The following is an 18,492-nucleotide window of genomic DNA, read 5'->3' on the forward strand; positions in this document are numbered from 1 at the left end:
GCAGGGAGCCTTCGTGGCCACTCCATTGCTCACCAGGGAGCAGTTCCCTCATTGAGGAGGGGAACTGGGGACCTGTGGGGCACCCAAAGCATTCAGGGAGCAGCAGAGTGTGGATTGCATTCACACAGAGGGTTGGGGTTGATGGGAAAAGCCGTGGATTTCAAGGGCCTTTGCCCTGGTATCTGTGCCTGCCTTCCCCAGCACTTCTTGGGTGCTTGCAGAGTGAGACAGGAGGTGCAAAATCACCACAGCCTCCATGATTTGTGCTCCAAATCCTTGGCTTGGCAACTTCCAATGGTTTTTGCCTGGTGGTGACAGCAAACTGTGCCCCTGCCATGGCTGGTGGTGTCCCCCAGCATCACCTCCCCAGCCCCTGACCTGCTCCTCCCAGCAAACCTCAGCTGCATCCAGCTGAGAATCACACACAGGCCAGCAGCCACAGCCTCACAGCCCAGCAAAAGGGGGAGAAAATGAGTTATAAAAACACCTCTCAGCAGATTCCCTGGCCTAAGCAGCTCCCTGCAGCCCCTGCCACCCGCTGCTTCTCTCCCCAGCACAGTAACAGATCTCCTTGTTCCCTTTAATGGCAGTAATTGAATCTCCTGCATGCAGGGCCATGCCTCACTCCCTGCCTGGGATCCATCAGTGACCCTGGCACTGGACAAGATCTGAATGGAAATGCTTTGCTCTCCCAAATCAGGTTAATGAGGAAATGGCAGCATTTCCTCTGCAAGGCTAGGACTGCCCTGGTGGGACACATCCTGCCATGGCCCAGTGTCAGGGTCTCCAGCAGGGTGGGCACCCCAGCACTGCCCTTCACTGGCCCTGGGAAGCTCTGGGGTGCCAGGGACAGGCAGCAATAATGCCAGAGGAGGACACACAGCTCAGCATAATCTTCCCTCTGAGTGTGTGCAGGGAGGGAGGGAGTGGGGAAGCAGGAAAAGGACACCATGCGTTTCATTTTTCTGTTTCCTAAAGGGAATGCAAAAAATGTGTTGCTAGAAGCATTACAAAAATTCCAACGTTTTCAAAATATTTGAAACAGGCAATGAGACCAATTTTGGTGCTGCTCTCCTCCAACCCACCAAGAAATTGCACCCAGATGCCCCAGCATCGATGCACAAACCCAGTCCTTGTGTGTGCCTCCTGCTCTGCCTCTCCCTTACTGTGATCCCTCTGCTTTTGCTCCCAAAATTTCCCTTTCCCCCCTGCCCAGACCCCTTCTGCACCTTCCCCAGCACACCCTAGCTTTTTTTGGCACCAAGAGGTTGTTGTCTTGACTGAGCATCCTCTTTTCCCATTCCTTTGGGGCATAATTTGTCCTTGATATCCCTCTGTACTTCATCATCTTGGTCCACTGTGCCTTCCCATAGGTTTTTTTCCCCTTTGTTGAAGGTATCAGGAGGTTGTTTTTTGCAGGATTCAGGGTAGCCACAGGAATTTTAATCCCCAAATTACACCAACTCCTTTAATGAAGGAATTCCAGGTTCCTGCCTTGCTCCCTGCGCAGCTGAGCAGGTCCCATCACTCACCCAAGCACTTTGGGACAGGCTTTTTATATTCCTTTGGGAAATGCAGGATGAGCTTTTCCTGATGGAGCATTTGCAAAGCTTCACAGTTCTCTCCAGTGCTGATCCATGTGCTGCCTCTCCAGCTGCTCATGGGACCTGGATCCCTGCTTTGTTTTGGGCATGCTGCAAGCCCAGAGAGGCAGCTTGGGCCCCACAATAGGATTTTTTCATTGTTTTATGACGTTCCTACATGGAGGAACATCCCCAGCTTCAGCTGTGCTGCCCTGGGGCAACACACCCCAACAGCCCCATAATCCAGCCCTGGAGCACAGGAGCACATCCACCAAGAGGTCTGGAACCAGCTTTCCAACACCTCACTGTCACATTCATATTTTCTGGAAAATCTCTTCACCCAGGATTTGCTCCTGGGAAGCTGAGAAGCCTCAGAGAAAAAGGAAAACAATAATTATCTCATTTGCTTCTCCTGTGTTTTGCTGCTTTGGAATGTGTTTGGAGATTGTTTATCCACAGGTAATTGTTTCATTGGTTTCATGTGAATTGTTTTTACTCTTTGGCCAATCAGGGCCAAGCTGTGTCAGGACTCTGGAAAGAGTCACGAGTTTTCATTATTATCCTTTTAGCATTCTGTCTGTATCCTTTCTGTATTCTTTAGTATAATTTAGTATAGCATTTTTAAATATAATATACTATCATAAAATAATAAATTAGCCTTCTGAGAACATGGAGTCAAATTCATTCCTCCTGCCACGAAAGCACCCTGCAAATACAACATCTCACCAACACCAACCTGCTAATGGAATTACAAATCCTGGGCTTAACAAAGATAGGCAAGGCAGCCCTGAGACCCCCCTGCCACCTGCCACCCTTGAGCCTGGAGCTGCTGGGTGATGCCAGAGCCCCCCTGGTACCCTCAGGAGCCCCCTGAGCTCCCCCAGTGCGGGCAGGGAGGAGGATGTGGGCAGGCAGCTTTCGATGGAACATGCCTGGAAGATGGGATCCAGCAGACACAGTCTGTTTCTTGCTGTGTCATTTCATTGCATACACACACACACACAGAGGAAAAAAGGGGAAGAAAGGAAAAAAAAAAAAGGCAGGAACATTTGGCAAGCTGGTGAGGGTCTGGCTTTGCTGAGTGTGGAGAAGGAAAGTGCTCTGATTTTCCAAAGGGAGGAGGAGAGGGGAGAGCAGGCTGGCTGCCACACACGTGCCTAGAAGCACAGGCACCAACTGGAGCAATTTGGGGCAAAATAGCTCATTTTGTGAGCTCTGAAAGGTTTGAACCTTTGAGGTGGAACCTGCACCCTCCTTTCTGAGTCTGCTCCAGCCGTGCTTAAAGCAGAATTTTGGAGGAGGGGGGAGGAAAGAGCTCTGTCCTGTTGCATTGTGATTTCAGGGTTTACCTCAGAACTTCGGGTCCCTCCCCTGATAATTCCCTGCCAGGTGTGTCAGTCTCCTCTTCTTTCCCCTCCCAGCACTGTCTCTCAATCCTGGCATTCCAGAAGTGATTGGCAGATTCAAAGGATGCCGTCTACTCCTGGGGGGCATTGGACCATCCAGGTGTCCTTTGTCCCTTGGACCTGCTTGGTGGCTCCCTACCCCTTCCCTGTCCCTCTCCCCAGGGTTCAAAGGAACAGCAATCACGGGGTCAGGGAGTTCTGTTGGAGCTGGTGCTGCATTTAGAGGCCTGTGGGCCAGAATAAAGCTCTGGATCCAAACCCTCCATCAGAACCGACTCCTTTCCTTCACAATCACCTTAAAGCTTCTACACAGAGGGAAACCTGAGGAGCAGACCCTGTTTTGGGGGGAAGCTCCATCCCACAGCCACCAGAGCTCCTGCAGGCCTGGAGCTGCCTCCAAGAGCCCAGCTGCAGCACCCAGCCAGACAAAAGTGTCTGTGGGGTGAAACTCCACACACCCAGCCAGCCAAAAGTGTCTCAAAAACACCACATATCCAGCCAGCCAAAAGTGTCTCTGGGGTGAAACACCATACAACCAGCTGGCTGTGCCATCCCAGAGCACAGAGGGCTAAAGAGCCAGGTGATTTCCCTCTTTTTGCCATCCCTCTCACTTCTACCTCCTCCTCCTCCTTCTTCTCCTTTTCCCAGCTCCTTGCTGGGAGCCACCGTTATGCATCAGCTCCCTGCTGTACCAAGCTACTCCAGCCCATCACTGCTTTTGGGATCCTTGCGCCACCAGCAGAGCTCCCACAACCATTGGTGCACAGCTGGCACGGCTGCAGCTCTTGCCCTGGTGTTGGGAAGGATGAAAATTTGACAAGAAAGTCTCAAAGATATCTATGCTTGGCAGAAAGATTTTTGATTGTAGAGTCTGATGAAGGAATAGAGATGGAAGCAAGTTTTGATATAGAAGGAAAGAATTGCCAAGCCAGTCTTACTGGATAACCAAGGAGGCAAAGGGTGTGTTAGTTAGAAGGGATTTTTATGACTTAAAGCAAAGGATAAACCCACCCCAAACAAGATGTTTTTACCAAGCAGAAAGATAGCACAGGCAAACAAGGCAGCAAATGTTGCAGCAAAAAGGTCTCAGAATTTTCCACTGCAAGAAAACTGAAAAGCAACTTCTAGCTTAAACTGTAATGTACTAACTTTTAGTGATTGGAGAACAGTAACATGAATATTGTAATTATAGTAGTTATGATTAGGCTATAGATAAAAGTTAAGGTATAGATTGGTTCTAATGTATTAAGATCTCAGCAAAGAAAAGTCTATAATGCATTGTAACCAAAACTAAGGGTCTCCAGGCCTGTCTGCAGCTGGAGCTGACAGCTGTAGGTACAGCTCTGTCACCCACAACCCCGGATGCTGAAATATCTTGGATGTAATAAACTGCATTCTGGAGAGCTGCCTGGAGTCCTACATCTCTCATTTAGGCTCTTACACCCTGGGACCCCAGGAGATAGACAGCAGTGTCCAGAGGATCTGCAGCAGCTCCTGGAAGTACTGGGGCTCAGGGAGGTTTCCCAGCTCATCTCAGGTCTGAGCAAACCCCCCAAAAAGAGGAAAATTCTCTCTGGTCAAGGCAATTTTGCTGCCTCTGTGGAAAGCCAGGCACTGTCCTCACTCTCCAAAAGGTTGAGGAGGAATCCCCCCAGAGCTGCACCATGCTCAGGTCTCACTCACACTACTCACACAAAAGTATTTTCAGAGAGGGTTTGTGAGTGCTGAGCACCCCAAGGGACACCTGTGAAACCCCAGGAATCAATGCCAACATGCAATGAGCAATTTTGTACACACACACACACATGGAAAAACAACTGTTCTGCTACAGATTCCTCCTCTGACCCCCTCCAAGGGGAAAATGGGGATGGGGCAGGAAGCCTTGCTCACATCTCTGACCCATGTGCTTGGCATGACCATGATATCAACACACCTCCCTTCCCCAGCATCCCAAACCAGGCTGGTCTGAGCAGCCCCTGCATTACAAAGGCAGCCTGCAGCAGAAGACCTTCAGAACTTTAACTGTAAGGAAGATGAGGACAAACATTTCAGCAGAGCCTGTTGTCACAGGAGAAGGGGGAGTGATTTCAATCTGAAAGAGGGTTGATTTAAATTAGATATAGGGAAGAATTAAAGTTCTGGAATGGCTGTCCAGGGAGGTGGTGCAGTCCCCATCCCTGGGTGTGTTTAACAAAGCCTGGATGTGGCACTGGGTGCCAGGGTTTAGCTGAGGGGTTGGGGCTGGGTTGAACTCGATGATCTTGGAGGTCTCTTCCAACCCAGTGATTCTGTGATTGTGTGAATTTCCTTTCAGGGAGGGTGGTCACACACTGGCACAGGCTGCCCAGAGAGGTGTTGGATGCCCCATCCCTGGAAGTGTTCAAGGCCAGGTTGGATGGGGCTCTGAGAAACCTGGAACAGGGAAGGTGTCCCTGCCCATGGCAGAGGGGTTGGACTGGATAATCTCTAAAAGGCCCCTTCCAACCTAAACCATTCTGTGATCCTGTGATCTTGAATTTGGTGCTTCACACACAAAACCAGTCCAAGCCAACTCGTGCAAACCCAGCCTGAAATGACTTCTGCACTCGGTGAGATTCACCCAAACCTTCTGCACCCAGCCCAGAGGAGATCCCAGCCACTGAGGGGATCCTCCCCTCCTGGCCCCAGCACCCTCAACACGCTGGAAGCACGTGGGGGTTGAGTCACACACGCTGCAAACCCCCATCCTTGCAGCAGCTCCTGCAGCGTGCCCGCACTCACAGCTCACATTGGCACCCAACCCACGGCCCTGCATCCCCCTGGCTCTCTGCTGCAGCTGCCCAGCTCTGCAAGGGGCTGCAAGACCCAGACCCACCTCCCCTGAGGCCATGGACACAGCTCTGCCCACCACGGCTGCATTTTGGGAGGTGTTTTTGGAAGCCACCTGCAGATCGGTGTTCTTTCCCCCAGCAAACGCTCCCCTCCTGATGCAGATTGATAATGTAAAGAAATAAACCTTAAAATTTTTAGTTAGTTTATATTTTAAAAAGGGGTTTTTTAGTTTAGTCTGGAAGAGAAACTTTTTCATTAGAGTTATGGAGACTTTTTTAGAAGTGGAAAAAAATAGATGGATGCACCACCATCCTCCCATGACAGTAGGGAAGTGAGAAAGTCCCCCTTGAGCCTCCTTTTCTCCAAAGGTGAGCCCTCCCAGCTTCCTCAGAAAATATAAATTTCAAACCCCTCTCCCCTTTGCTTCCTGGAATGGTCCCAGGCCAGCCCAGAGGCAGAGGAGCAGGACAGTGAGTGTGCCTCTGTTTCAGACCACAGAGGCAATTCCAAAGCCAAACTCCCCTCCAAAAGAAATCAAACTCCTCCAAGCTCCCAGAGACAGGAGGTGCAAAAGCACCAACACCCCACAATACTTTTATTTCAACCCATGCTGTGATTTCTGCTTCATAAAGGCAAAGCTGACACGGAGAAAGCAAGAAGCAAGCACAGGGATTAAATAACCCACGTGGAAATTAGCTTGTTGTAATGCTGCCTGCAAATTCCAGGAGCCACACTTGTAGACCTGGTAGAATGGTGGAAAAACAGATCTTAAAATCATGATAACAGTCACACAGGGGAATTTTAGAGTAAGCAATTTCTTTGAGAGATTGCTAAAGTGGTTTTCCTGCCATCTTCCTCTCCCCTGCAGCGTTAATCCTCAAGGACACAGCCCCCCATTGCTTTATCCCAGTGAGAAAATGGAGCCCCCCAAACCTGGGGCATGGTTAGCAGCAGGAGCCTGCTCTGCCTTGCTGCCCCAAGTGATGAAGGTGATGGCAGAGCACCCCTGTGGTTTCCAAGCCCTCCTCCTGCATCCCCCTGGGACTGCATCCCTCATCTTCTTATTAAAAAAAAATTACAAAAATCCATTTTTCTGTCTCCAAGCAGCAAAACGACTGAGCACCCTCAACCTGTGCAGCATGAGGGCCCCTGAGAGTGCCTGGGGAGGGCAGGAGGTGCAGCCCAGCGGTGCTGGGAACTCCAGCTCTGGCCACCTCCTCCTCCTGCATCCCCCAGGAGCTGCATCCCTCATCTTCCCATTAAAAAAAAAAAAAGGCAAAAATCCATTTTTCGGTCTCTAAACAGCAAAAGGACCAAGCACCCCCAGTCTTTGCACCATGAGGCCGCTGGAAAATTCCTGGGGAGGATGGGAGGTGCAGCCCAGCAGTGCTGGGAACTCCAGCTCTGGCCACCCCCCGAGGTGAATCAGCAGCATTTAATGCCACCAAGGCCACAAACTCTCATTCAATTAAAAGCCAAGGAAGATCCCTGCTCCTTCCCATAACTGGGCACTAACATCTGGTTCTTTGCACAGGAACAGGGATGGGAGGCACCTTATTTATGGTCCTGGCTGTTGGGAATGTGGTGACAGAGTGTGACAGTGACATTGGTGACAGAGCACCTCTGCCCAGCTTTGCTGATTGGGCTGAGAAGATGATTTGGATGCCCACAGAGGTCCCAGAGAGCCCCCAGTTTAGCAGCTAGGTAGTAAATCCCTATTTTACATATATTATATATTTTATATATATATATATATATATATATATATATAAAATATACTTTTATATAGGGGCCTCCTGATATAAGATATATTATATATAAAATATATATAATATATTTATTTTTATATATAAATTGAGTATATTGAGTGGTGTATATATATAGATAGATAGATATATATATATATGTATTCAATTATACTTGGACTACAGGTGCTGTGGGTGAGTCTCTAATCCCACTGACACACCAAAAACAGACAAGATTGAAGTTTTTTGTTTTTTTGATCTGAACTCTCAGGTGGTTCAATCCTGCTTAATTCCCCCACTGACACAGCAAGATCCTGCCACTGCTGTCTCCTTCAGGAAGAGGAAAACCAAATCCTTGTGGAAAGTTCAAGCCTTTGCAATGAACTCTCCCCTTTCTACTCCAGTCTTGGTTTCACAATCCATCTGTCCACACAAGCCATCCTGCACCCCAGAGGGACCCTGGGACAGACTCAGCAAGAAAGGGACCCCAATGCTGACAGCCTGGGGTTCAAAACCAGCATTTCTGCCAGTGCCAGAGTCCCTCCTGCAGCACCTTCCCCACCACACCCCATCAATTTGCCTCCTGTAGAGCAGTGCCACTCTGCAAATCCCCAGGATTTATGGGAACCAGGGTATAAAAACATTACCGGTGCAGTGACACCAAAATTGCAGCTGAAATGAGGCTGGGAACAGAACAGGCACGGTTCCTTCTACCCCACAAACTCCAGCATGCTTGTATGGCCAGTGTCCCACGGCAAAATGGCACTCTGGGATCTCCTGGAGCTTTTTATCCAGCTTTGCCCTCAAGCTGCTCTCTGGGCACCCCAAGGGTTTGGGCATCAGCAGCTGCAAACCACAAGAACTCAGCTCAGGCAGTCCCTGCTCCATCAGCACAAAGATCCCAGCTCCCTGATGGAGGCTGAAATTCTGGCCCTGCCCCAGAGAAGGGGTCTGAGAACAGCTCTGAGGCTTTCCCAGGCCACCAGATAAGCACCAGGCCCTTAGAGCTCCCTTTGCCTGGAGACAAGGAACACACTCAAATTCTGGAAAGATTTACCCCATTTCCACGTCAGAGATGAGGACCAGGCCCTTAGAGCTCCTTTTGCCTGGAAGCAATGAAACACACCCAAATTCTAGAAAGATTAACCCCATTTCCATCACAAAGGAAACTCTGGATGTTCTGAGCATCCAGCACACAGAAACAGCCTCCAGCTCAGCCTTCAAGCAGGAGGATCACTGCAGGACATGCCCATGAGATTTTGCTCTCTGAAATGGGTCAGAGATGGGGACCAGGCCCTCAGAGCTCCCTTGGCCTGGACACAAGGAACACACATCGAACACACCCAGACTCTGAAAACATTAACCCCATTTCCATCACGAAGGAAATTCTGGATCTTCTAAGCATGCAACACACAGAAAGAGCCTCCATCCAGCTCAGCCTTCAAGCAGAAGGATCACTACAGGACATGCCCATGAAGTTTTGCTCTCAGAAACAAGACAGAGATGGGAATCAGGCCCTTAGAGCTCCCTTTTCCTGGAGACAAGGAACACACTCAAATTCTGGAAAGATTAACACCATTTCCTTGTCAGAGATAGGGACCAGGCCCTTAGAGCTCCCTTTGCCTGGAGGCAAGGAACACACCCAAACTCTGGAATGATTATCCCCAGTTCCATCACAAAGGAAATTCTGGATCTTGTGAACTTCCAGCTCACAGAAACAGCCTCCATCCAGCTCAGCCTTCAAGCAGGAGGATCACTGCAGGACATGCCCAGGAGGTTTTGCTCTCAGAAATGAGTCAGAGATAAGGACCAGGCCCTTAGAGCTCCCTTTGCCTGGAGGCAAGGAACACACCCAGACCCTGGAAAGATTAACCCCACTTCCATCACAAAGGAAATCCTGAATCTTCTGAGCTTCCAGCACACAGAAAGAGCCTCCAGCTGCCCCCCCAGAGCAGCAGTACTCACATTGTACAGGACTGTGGTCCACCCTTCCATGGTGATGCACTGGAAGACGGTCAGCACAGCAAAGAGGATGTTGTCGAACTGCGTGATCCCGTCGTTGGGACCAATCCACTCCCGGCACTCGTAGCCCGGGGGGCAACCCTGCACCCCACAGGGATGGGGAGGGTCCAGCTCCTCTAGTTCACCTGCAGCACACAGCAGAGAGTCAAAGGAGGCAGAGGTGAGGGACAGCTCATCCAGATCTTTTCCCACTCGTGGGATGTGGAGAGGGTGCCTGTCACATTCTCACATTCACATTTTTTGAAAAATCCCTTCACCCAGGGTTTTTCTCCTGGGAAGCTAAGAAGCCTCAGAGAAAAAGGAAAACAGTTCTTATCTCATTTGCTTCTCCTGTGTCTTGTTGCTTTGGAATGTGGTTGGAGATTGTTTATGGTCTTGGGGTTCATTACTTCAATGGTTTCATGTGAATTGTTTGGACTTATTGGCCAATCAGGGCCAAGCTGTGTTGAGACTCTGGAAGGAGTCAGGAGTTTTCATCATTATCTTTTTTAGCCTCCTGTAACTATCCTTTCTCTATTCTTTGGTATAGGTCAGTTTAGTATTCTTTAATATAATAGAGTATCTTAAATACTATAATATACTAAAATATTATAATATACTCAAATATTGTAATATACTTAAATATTATATTATAAAACTATAGTAATAGTATCTTTAATATGATATAGTATCTTAAATAAATAAATAAATTTAATAGTATCTTAATATAAATTAGCCTTCTGAGGACATGGAGTCAGATTTATCATTCCCTTCTGCCATGAGGGCACCCCACAAACACAACAGGTGCCCAGTCCTTGTCCCCACCTGAATTGTTTGTGTAGCAGGCTCGGTGCAGCTTCCCGCTGTAGAACTCCAGGCCGATGATGGCAAACATGAGGATGGCAAAAAAGAGCAGCAGGCCGATCTGCAGGAGAGGCACCATGGCCTTCATGATGGATTTCAGGACAATCTGCAAGCCTGGGAGAGGAGAGAAAGGGCACAGCTCAGAGCAGCAGTGCTAACACCCTTCCAGGGACTCATCCATCCCAAATCTGGCAGGGGGAACATGGGGAGCAGAGAGGATGGACAGCTAATAGAGAGATGCTGAAGGCCAGCACAGCCTCTGGGCAGGAGGATCCTGGAGGAAAGCACCATTGCAGGGGAGGGAAAGCCAAGCTACAGAGGTTGTTTCTGGCCCCCACTCCAATGTCCAGCCTGTCCTTGCCCCACCTGGACTTGGTGGAACATGGCTCGTGCATATCTGTCCCCATTGTTGCCCCCAGGGCATGGATCCAGCCCTGCCAGTGCCCAGGGCAGGAGGGACAGGAGCACTGTGCCAGCAGCAGTGTAGTTTCTTTATTTAACCCTGTGCCAACAGATGAAATCTTGCAACAAAAAGGAAAACAAAAAAAAAAACCAAACCAAGAAATCTCCCCTGAACAAACCCCAGTCCTGAAAGGATCCACCCACTGTCTTCTGGCCAGGAAAGAGGAGCTGCCAGCGGGCTCTGCAGGGGACAGTGCCACCCAGGGATACCAAGTGCTGCCACCTTTGAGTTCCCACTAGATGGAAAGGTGGGATTGATGCCTCAGGTTTGAGCTTTTATATTTTCCAGATTCTGGGCTGCTTTGGTGTGTGGGTCTGGGCTTCAAATTAGGGGATGGTGAGCTCTGTGCACAGAGCAGGGAGACAAAACAATTCCTTCTCTAGCTGGGGACCAAGGACAAATGATCCAAATCTCAGGCCCAAGAGCACAAACAACGTGGGCTGAAGAGAGAAAAACAAGCAGGATGGGACTGCATGGGCTAAAGCTGGAATTGAACAATTAACTCCAATATGCAAATGGAGCAGAACTTAAAGAAGTGTGAGATCTCATGGCCAGTGGTCCATTTTTTGTGACCATTTTGGTTCATCTTGGGTGTAGCCCTGGCTGGGCTCTTGCGCTGCCTAAGGTGGATCCATTGAGGCCTTTAATAAATCCCTACTTTATACTTTAGCTCTGTCCAGCCTCTGGTCTAGGTCAGCCTTCACAAGGCATCAGGACAAGGTGGCACAAGGACCCCTCTCCCCCCAGGGCCATGAAGGATGGATGCAGACCCCCAGGGAGAAAATCAGGAGGATCCAACTTACTGGGAATGCCTGAGACGAGCTTCAGCGGCCGGAGCACGCGCACGGCCCGCAGCGTCCGCAGGTCCACGTGGGTGTTGAAGTGTGTCCCGGCCGTGGCGAGGATGCTGTGGGCACACAGAGACAGAGCAGAGTTAGCCCACGGAAAGCTCTTGGCCACTTCAGTGCCATGTTGTCAAACCAGGCCAGTGGGAAGGCACGAGCCTGAGATTGAGAGTGCCGTGCCCTCCTGGCTGAGCAAGCCAGGTGACAGCCCACCAAAGGGACTTGCTGAGTTTGTCATCTCTTGGGAGCACCAAGAGGTTTTATTGTGTAATATTGTTCATTTTTTGTGCTTGTGCCTGTTAAATAAATAAGTTTTCCCACTTTTCTCCAAGGAAATCTTTTCCTGAACCAGCTGGGGAAGCCATGAAGCGTCTCAAGCCATGTCCCTGGGAAGATACAGAGATTCAATTCCTCCCAAAGGAATTTGATGCTCAAACCCAAATTCATGGGCAGCTATGACCAGACAAAGGCACAGAGGGACCCCTCAGCCCCAGTAGCTCCCTATCAGTGCCCCCCACACCCCAGGATGGCTGGGGACAGCCCCACCTCACCCACAGATCCCATCTGGGGTCTCAAGGATCGTGCAGGATCCCTCCCAGGAAGGTGGCACATGGGCCAGGAGCAGCAGCTCAGGGCTGTGAGTCCCTCTCCTCCGTGCTCCTGTGGCAGCACCTCCAGCCATCAGCTGCCCTGGCTTTTTCCACGCATGGAGCTTCCTCAGAGTCCCACCTCTGGGATTGCTGAGGAGCCCAGAACCTCGCACACATTCCAAAATCTATAGTAATGAAAGTTTGATGACCTTGGAAGGCAACCAGCAGGCACAGGAAGGACTCCAGAGGTTTTCTTTTAAAACACAAAGATTTTTTTTTCTTTTCCCAAGCCCATCTCTGGAAAACAAATTGGGGCAGGGAGGGAAGCTGGTGCACACTGAGTGCAGCAATGGAAACACTCAGGGCTCCTGCACCTGCTCTGGGATGCTGAGGGATGCTGCACCTCAGGGATGCTGGCAGAATCCTCTCCCATCCAGGCTTGGTCCCCAGGGGCTGGGAGAGGAGCAGAGAAGGGGTGGGAGAGGAGGGGATGGGGAGGAGAACGGGACAGAGGGAGGCAGCAACCTCAGGCTTGTTTGCAGCAATCCAAAAACCGAGGGAAATTGGGTCATTGTTCCACTAATTCATCTAATTACAGGCCAGAGCAGCTCTCTGGCGTGCTGAGCAATTAGCACTCTTTCTCTCACCCTCTCCCTGAGGTACAGCAGGTACCAACCTGTCCCTCCAGAAAGGCGGCTGGGTTTCCTAGGATACCCTGGCAGCTCTCACATCTGCAAACCGGGTTGTTTCAGCTCCTTTCCCCAGCCTCCTCTTCCTCCCTGCCCCACAGCAAGGCCCCAGCAGCAGTGGGATGCATCACCCACAACTCACTATGTATCACACTGCTTATCCCTGATATTTACAGGGATCTTTTACCCTTGCTGGCACTTTCCCTCTGCGCACTCAGTCTCCATGCCCCAGCCTGTGCCCAGCCCCTGCTGCCCACAGCACTGACAGGAGAGCAGGAAAGGGACTTAATTAAGTCAGGAGCAGCCAGAGCCTGGGGAGAGCTGTGCTGCTAAATTGGTTGTAAGATCAAAATCAATAAATATGATAAAGCACGGCCACTCAGCAGCACGAGGGAGGGAAAAAAGCCCCATCACTTCCCACCCTTCACCCACCCTGCCAGCGAGAGCAGGGTACCCCAGTGCTCCCCAAAATGCCAGCACAGGGGACACACTCTGCCAACATCATGCTGGAAACCTTCCTTCAGCTTTTGCTCCTTGTGTCCCAGCCCCTGGTGTGGCACCAGCCTCCCAAAGGGGCAGGAGCAGCCCCAGCGCTGACTCCAGCCAGGACAGAATCCCAGAATCCCAGAATCCCAGAATGATGATGTTAGAAGAGACCTCCAAGATCACTGAGTCCAACCTATGCACTAACACCTCAACTAGACCATAGCACCGTGTGCCATGTCCAGTCTTTTTTTAAACACATCCAGAGATGGTGATTCTACTACCTCCCTGGGAAGAGCATTCCAGTGCTTCATTATTCTTTCTGAGAAAAACTTTTTCCTAATATCCAACCTACACCTTCCCTACCTTGAGACTGTGCCCTCTGGTTCTGTCAGTGCTGCCTGGAGAAAGAGACCAACCCCAGCTGTCTGCAACCTCGCTTCAGGAATTTGTAGAGAGCAATAAGGTCACCTCTGAGCCTCCTCTTCTCCAGGCCAAACAACCCCAGCTCCTTCAAACATTCCACAGCAGCTGAGGAGCTCCAGGAGGCCAGAGATGCTCCTGGGCAGGATGCAGGCTCCAGCCCAGTCCAGCTCCTGTAGCAGAGCAGCACTGGGATGGGCAGCTCTCTCCCCTCATCACAGAGCCCTGATGCCACACAGATGGGGGTGTGTTGCAATGTGATTTCATGGTTTACCCCAAAACCCTGGGTTTCTCTCCTGAAGATTCCCTCCCAGGTATGTCAATCACCCCTCTTTTCCCCATCCTGACCCCTCCCAGCACTGTCTGTCAATCCTGGAATTACAGAAGGGCATTTAGTGATTGGCAGATTCAAAAGGTGCCCTCAAGCCCTGGACATTGGACCATCCAGGTGTCCTTTGTCCCTTGGTGGCTCCCTACCCCTTCCTTGCCCCTCTCCCCGGGGTTAAAGGAACAGCAACCATGGGCTCAGGGAGTTCTGTTGGAGCTGGTGCTGCATTCAGAGGCCTGTGGGCCAGGAATAAAGCTCTGGATCCAAACCCTCCATCAGAACCGACTCCTTTGCTTCACAATCACCTTAAAGCTTCTACACAGAGGGAAACCTGAGGAGCAGACCTGTTTTGGGGGGAAGCTCCATCCCAGCACCACCAGAGCTCCTGCAGGCCTGGAGCTGCCTCCAAGAGCCCAGCTGCAGCACCCAGCCAGCCAAAAGTGTCTGTGGGGTGAAACTCCACACACCCAGCCAGCCAAAAGTGTCTATGGGGTGAAACACCTACATCCACTAGGCCAAAAGTGTCTGTGGGGTGAAACACCACACATTCAGCCAGCCAAAAGTGTCTGTGGGGTGAAACACCACACACCCAGCCAGCCAAAAGTGTCTATGGGGTGAAACACCTACATCCACTAGGCCAAAAGTGTCTATGGGGTGAAACACCTACATCCACTAGGCCAAAAGTGTCTGTGGGGTGAAACACCACACACCCAGCCAGCCAAAAGTGTCTGTGGGGTGAAACACCACACAGCTGCCACTGTTTGGTTCAGCACCAAGGGCTAGACAAGCCAAGGCACATCTCATCCACGATATTGGTGACACCAACAGAGGTGGAGCCCTCCAGCCGCCGGGGCAGGAGCAGCACCTGGCTGCAAAGTCCTCAGCTAACCCAGATTTGTGTGAAGGGCTCCGGAGCCTGGCTGAGCCTCCAGGCAGGGCTCGGGCGATTCCAGGGCACTCCTTCCCTGCGCTCTAAATTAGCTGCTAAGAATGGGACTCCTCTGTGACAGGCAAGGTGACATGCTCCTTGTCCTCTCCGGGGGACAGGGGACATCACGAGTGCTTTGGGAAGGAGGTCTGGACAGATCACCAGACCGAGGCAGTGGCACTTGGAGCTGTCACCCGGGTGGTGACAAAAAGCTGACCCAGGTGTGACACAGGTGCCTGCACATCCTCCTGCAGGCAGCCAGGACAGAGAGCACTCTGATCCCAGCCAGGCCAGAGCCTCTGAGCAGCCCGACATCACCCTCACACCTAATAAAGTGTCTGGGAAAAGCAAACCAAGCTTCCAAGCACACCAGCCTGGCTGCTGGATGCTTTTCCCAAGCCCTTCTGTGGCTGGAGGCTACACATATCCCTCTCCTGGATAGCCAGGCTTTGCTGGTAGGCACAGGCAGCACTGCTGACTATAAATCCAATGCTCCAAACACACCTTGGTGCTTTGGACTTCAGCATATCTCACCTGGCAATTGTTTATTAACACTCTAGCCATGGTTTTTATTAATAATTTATTTTTTTTTATAAACCCTATCAGCCAGAGCTTTCTGAATTAAGGTTTCTCACAGCTCCCAAGATGAAACTCAGGCTGTGACAGACCTTTGTGCTGCCACAGGACAGGAGCCCTGGTATCTGTAGAACAATTTAAACCCTTTTCGATCACTTACAATATTCACGTCTGATGTGCTAATAATTATTCTTTATTTTTAGGCAAGGACCCAAACTAAAATTACATCTCACCATCCAAGTTATTTGAAAAAAGCTGCCAGATTTAGGCTATAAAAATCCCAATGATCTCATGCTTTTCATCATATGTACTGGAGGAAAAAAAGAAGGGGAAAAAAAAGGAGTGAAGGCGTTTTTATAGGTCACCCAGGCAAAGGGGTTAGTTTTACTTCTGAGGAAAGGGGGAAGAGAGACTTCAGGTGGAGAAAAGAGCAGAGAGGAGCTTTTGGAAGGATGCAAATGAGAGAGGAGGCAGGATGGGAAATATATGCTAATCCCCCAAAGTATAATTGAATAGTGAGCAATCACCAGCAGACAAAAACACTCTTTCAGGAGAGGAAAAAAAAATAATAATCCATTGCTTTGTGTTTGCAACCAGGATGATGATTTGATTTTATTTATTTGGAGGCTCTGGGGAGGAGGGCGAGCTCCCGCTGGGGCCACCACACCCATGGGCTCTGGGGCTGGGCAGAGCCAGGATCAGCCCCCATCTGAGCAGGGAACGCGCCCTCCCCTCCAGCTGAGGACCTGCACCTTTAGATCTCTTCCCCCAGGGGTCAAAAGAAGGAAAAAAGCCCCAAGAATCATCTCATTTTAAAGGATTCCCTGCTCTTTGGGACTGTGAAGAATAAAGAACAAGCGATGCTTGACAATGCTGCCCACACAAAGCCAACACTGAATTTGGGCACTATCCCACTCTGCAGCAGCCAATGGCTCTGTGCCTGTGCATTGCTGGGCTCCCATCCCCGTCATCATCCCATCCCATCCCATCCCAACCCCATCATCATCCCATCGCATTCCAGCTCATCCCATCCTTATCCCCATCCTATCCCGTCCTATTATCATCCCACCCCATCATATCCCATCCTCATCATCATCCCATCCCATCCCATCCCCATCATCACCCCATCCCCATTCCAATAATCATCCCATCCCATCCCCATCATCATCATCCCATCCCATCCACAGCTCTCAGCCCTAAGGAACAACACACACAGCTCAGGCCACGCTGCAAAGAGCTTCACATCAGAAACTCCCAGCAAAGGCTGAACCCCAAATTATCAGACCCTCAATTCACACCCCCGACCCCAAACTGAGCCCCCTTCAAGCATTCCCCTCAGGGAGCACTGCTGAAACTCACACAAACTGTCCCAGCAAAGGGTGGAGAGAGGCATAGGCTGAGACAGACTAATCTCAGCCCAAAATCTGGGGCAGGCAGGGTGCTGGCTGGCATGCAAATTAATATTTATAATTAAGTGGAAAGGCCCCTGAAGGCTTGCACTGCCACCTGACTCTAGGAGGGAGACTACTTCATAATTAATACACTGGTCAAACAGCTCACAGAAAGTGAGTTACCTGATGAGCTCACCCCATTCCTGCCCTGTTTGGGGTGAATCAATGGGGTGAATCCATCCCTGCCCTCTCTGCAGGCAGCATCATGTGCAGCAGGATGTTCTCATGATTCTTGGATGCCAGCCTGGCTTGAGGCAGGGCCAGCGGGGTCAGGTCACCCGCTCTGAGGATGCCACAGCAGAGCACAGCCTTGGGGACACCAAGGGACAGGGACAGCAGGGCCAAGTCCCGCCCTTGGCACAGTTCAGAGCAGCGTCAAAGCCTCCACCACCTTCTCGTGCTCTTTCTAGGTTTCGGGGCTGTGACCCAGGTGGATTGAGCTGCTGCACAGCTCCTGCTCCTGCCCCTCCCTGAACAATATGATGAGGCTGAAGGACAAAATCTGCCTTTACCAGCCTTTGATCTGGGGGGTGAAATCATCCCCAAAGGCCACCCCTTCCCAGAGAAGCCCCCAGGATTTGGGGCATGAGGGAGCATCCCCTGTCCTGGACCCCGTGGGTTGGCCAAACCCCACATCTCCCTCCTTGCTCCATCCTCACACTGCCCCTCAGCAGACAGAGGATTTGGCAGGGTGAGAGGGTGCTGATAAAACTGCATTTGCACACACGGGACCTGGTGGAAAGCTAAAGCCACTGAGAGCAGACAGGAGAGCTGGCCCCACAGAGAAACAGAGAATGGACTGATCACAGCAGGGCTCGTGCCAAAGGAGGGGGAGGAGACCCCAGAGCACCCACCTGTGTGCACCCACCTTCTCACCGAGGATGAGGAGGGAACAACCCCCTTTCCTCAGGCCATGTCCCCCACCCCATCTCCCAGAGGAAGGCACATGGCAGTGCCAAGAAGGACAATGAGGGCATGCCCCAGAGCGGGAGCTTTGCCAGGGTGCCGGGGTGCAGCAGGAGCCCCTGGGGAGCTCAGGGGTGCCTGGCAGGGGAGGCAGTGCCCCCGGGGACCAGCAGCCACGTGGGAGGGGCTGACTCACTCTGCAGCTTCAGGGAACCAGCAGGGTGGGGAGGATGGAGCCGCGATCGCGTGAGCGGCACAAGGGACGGATGCTGCGCTGGGAAAAGGGGGTGCCAGGCTCCCCCAGAGCCAGAGCCACAGCTCTGCCTGCCCAGGTGGTGCCTCAGGTATGAGCTTTTATGTATTTCAGACTCTGGGCTGCTTTAGTGTGTGAGTTTGGGCT

At 51.1% G+C, this 18,492-nt stretch overlaps 1 protein-coding gene across 1 annotated transcript in view; it reads right to left on the reverse strand.

Moving 5' to 3' along the window:
• The window catches only part of CACNA1E (calcium voltage-gated channel subunit alpha1 E), a 146,226-nt gene that overhangs the window by 67,402 nt on the left and 60,332 nt on the right, over window positions 1–18,492 (reverse strand). Inside the window, exons 6-8 of the mRNA XM_064720512.1 lie at window positions 11,677–11,780; window positions 10,372–10,524; window positions 9,511–9,692 (exon numbers count right to left, since the gene is read on the reverse strand). Coding sequence (XP_064576582.1) covers window positions 9,511–9,692; window positions 10,372–10,524; window positions 11,677–11,780 — 439 coding nt within the window. The remainder of the gene's footprint in view (window positions 1–9,510; window positions 9,693–10,371; window positions 10,525–11,676; window positions 11,781–18,492) is intronic.

The sequence above is a fragment of the Zonotrichia leucophrys genome, chromosome 8, assembly GCF_028769735.1.
Source record: "Zonotrichia leucophrys gambelii isolate GWCS_2022_RI chromosome 8, RI_Zleu_2.0, whole genome shotgun sequence".
Lineage (NCBI taxonomy): Eukaryota > Metazoa > Chordata > Aves > Passeriformes > Passerellidae > Zonotrichia > Zonotrichia leucophrys.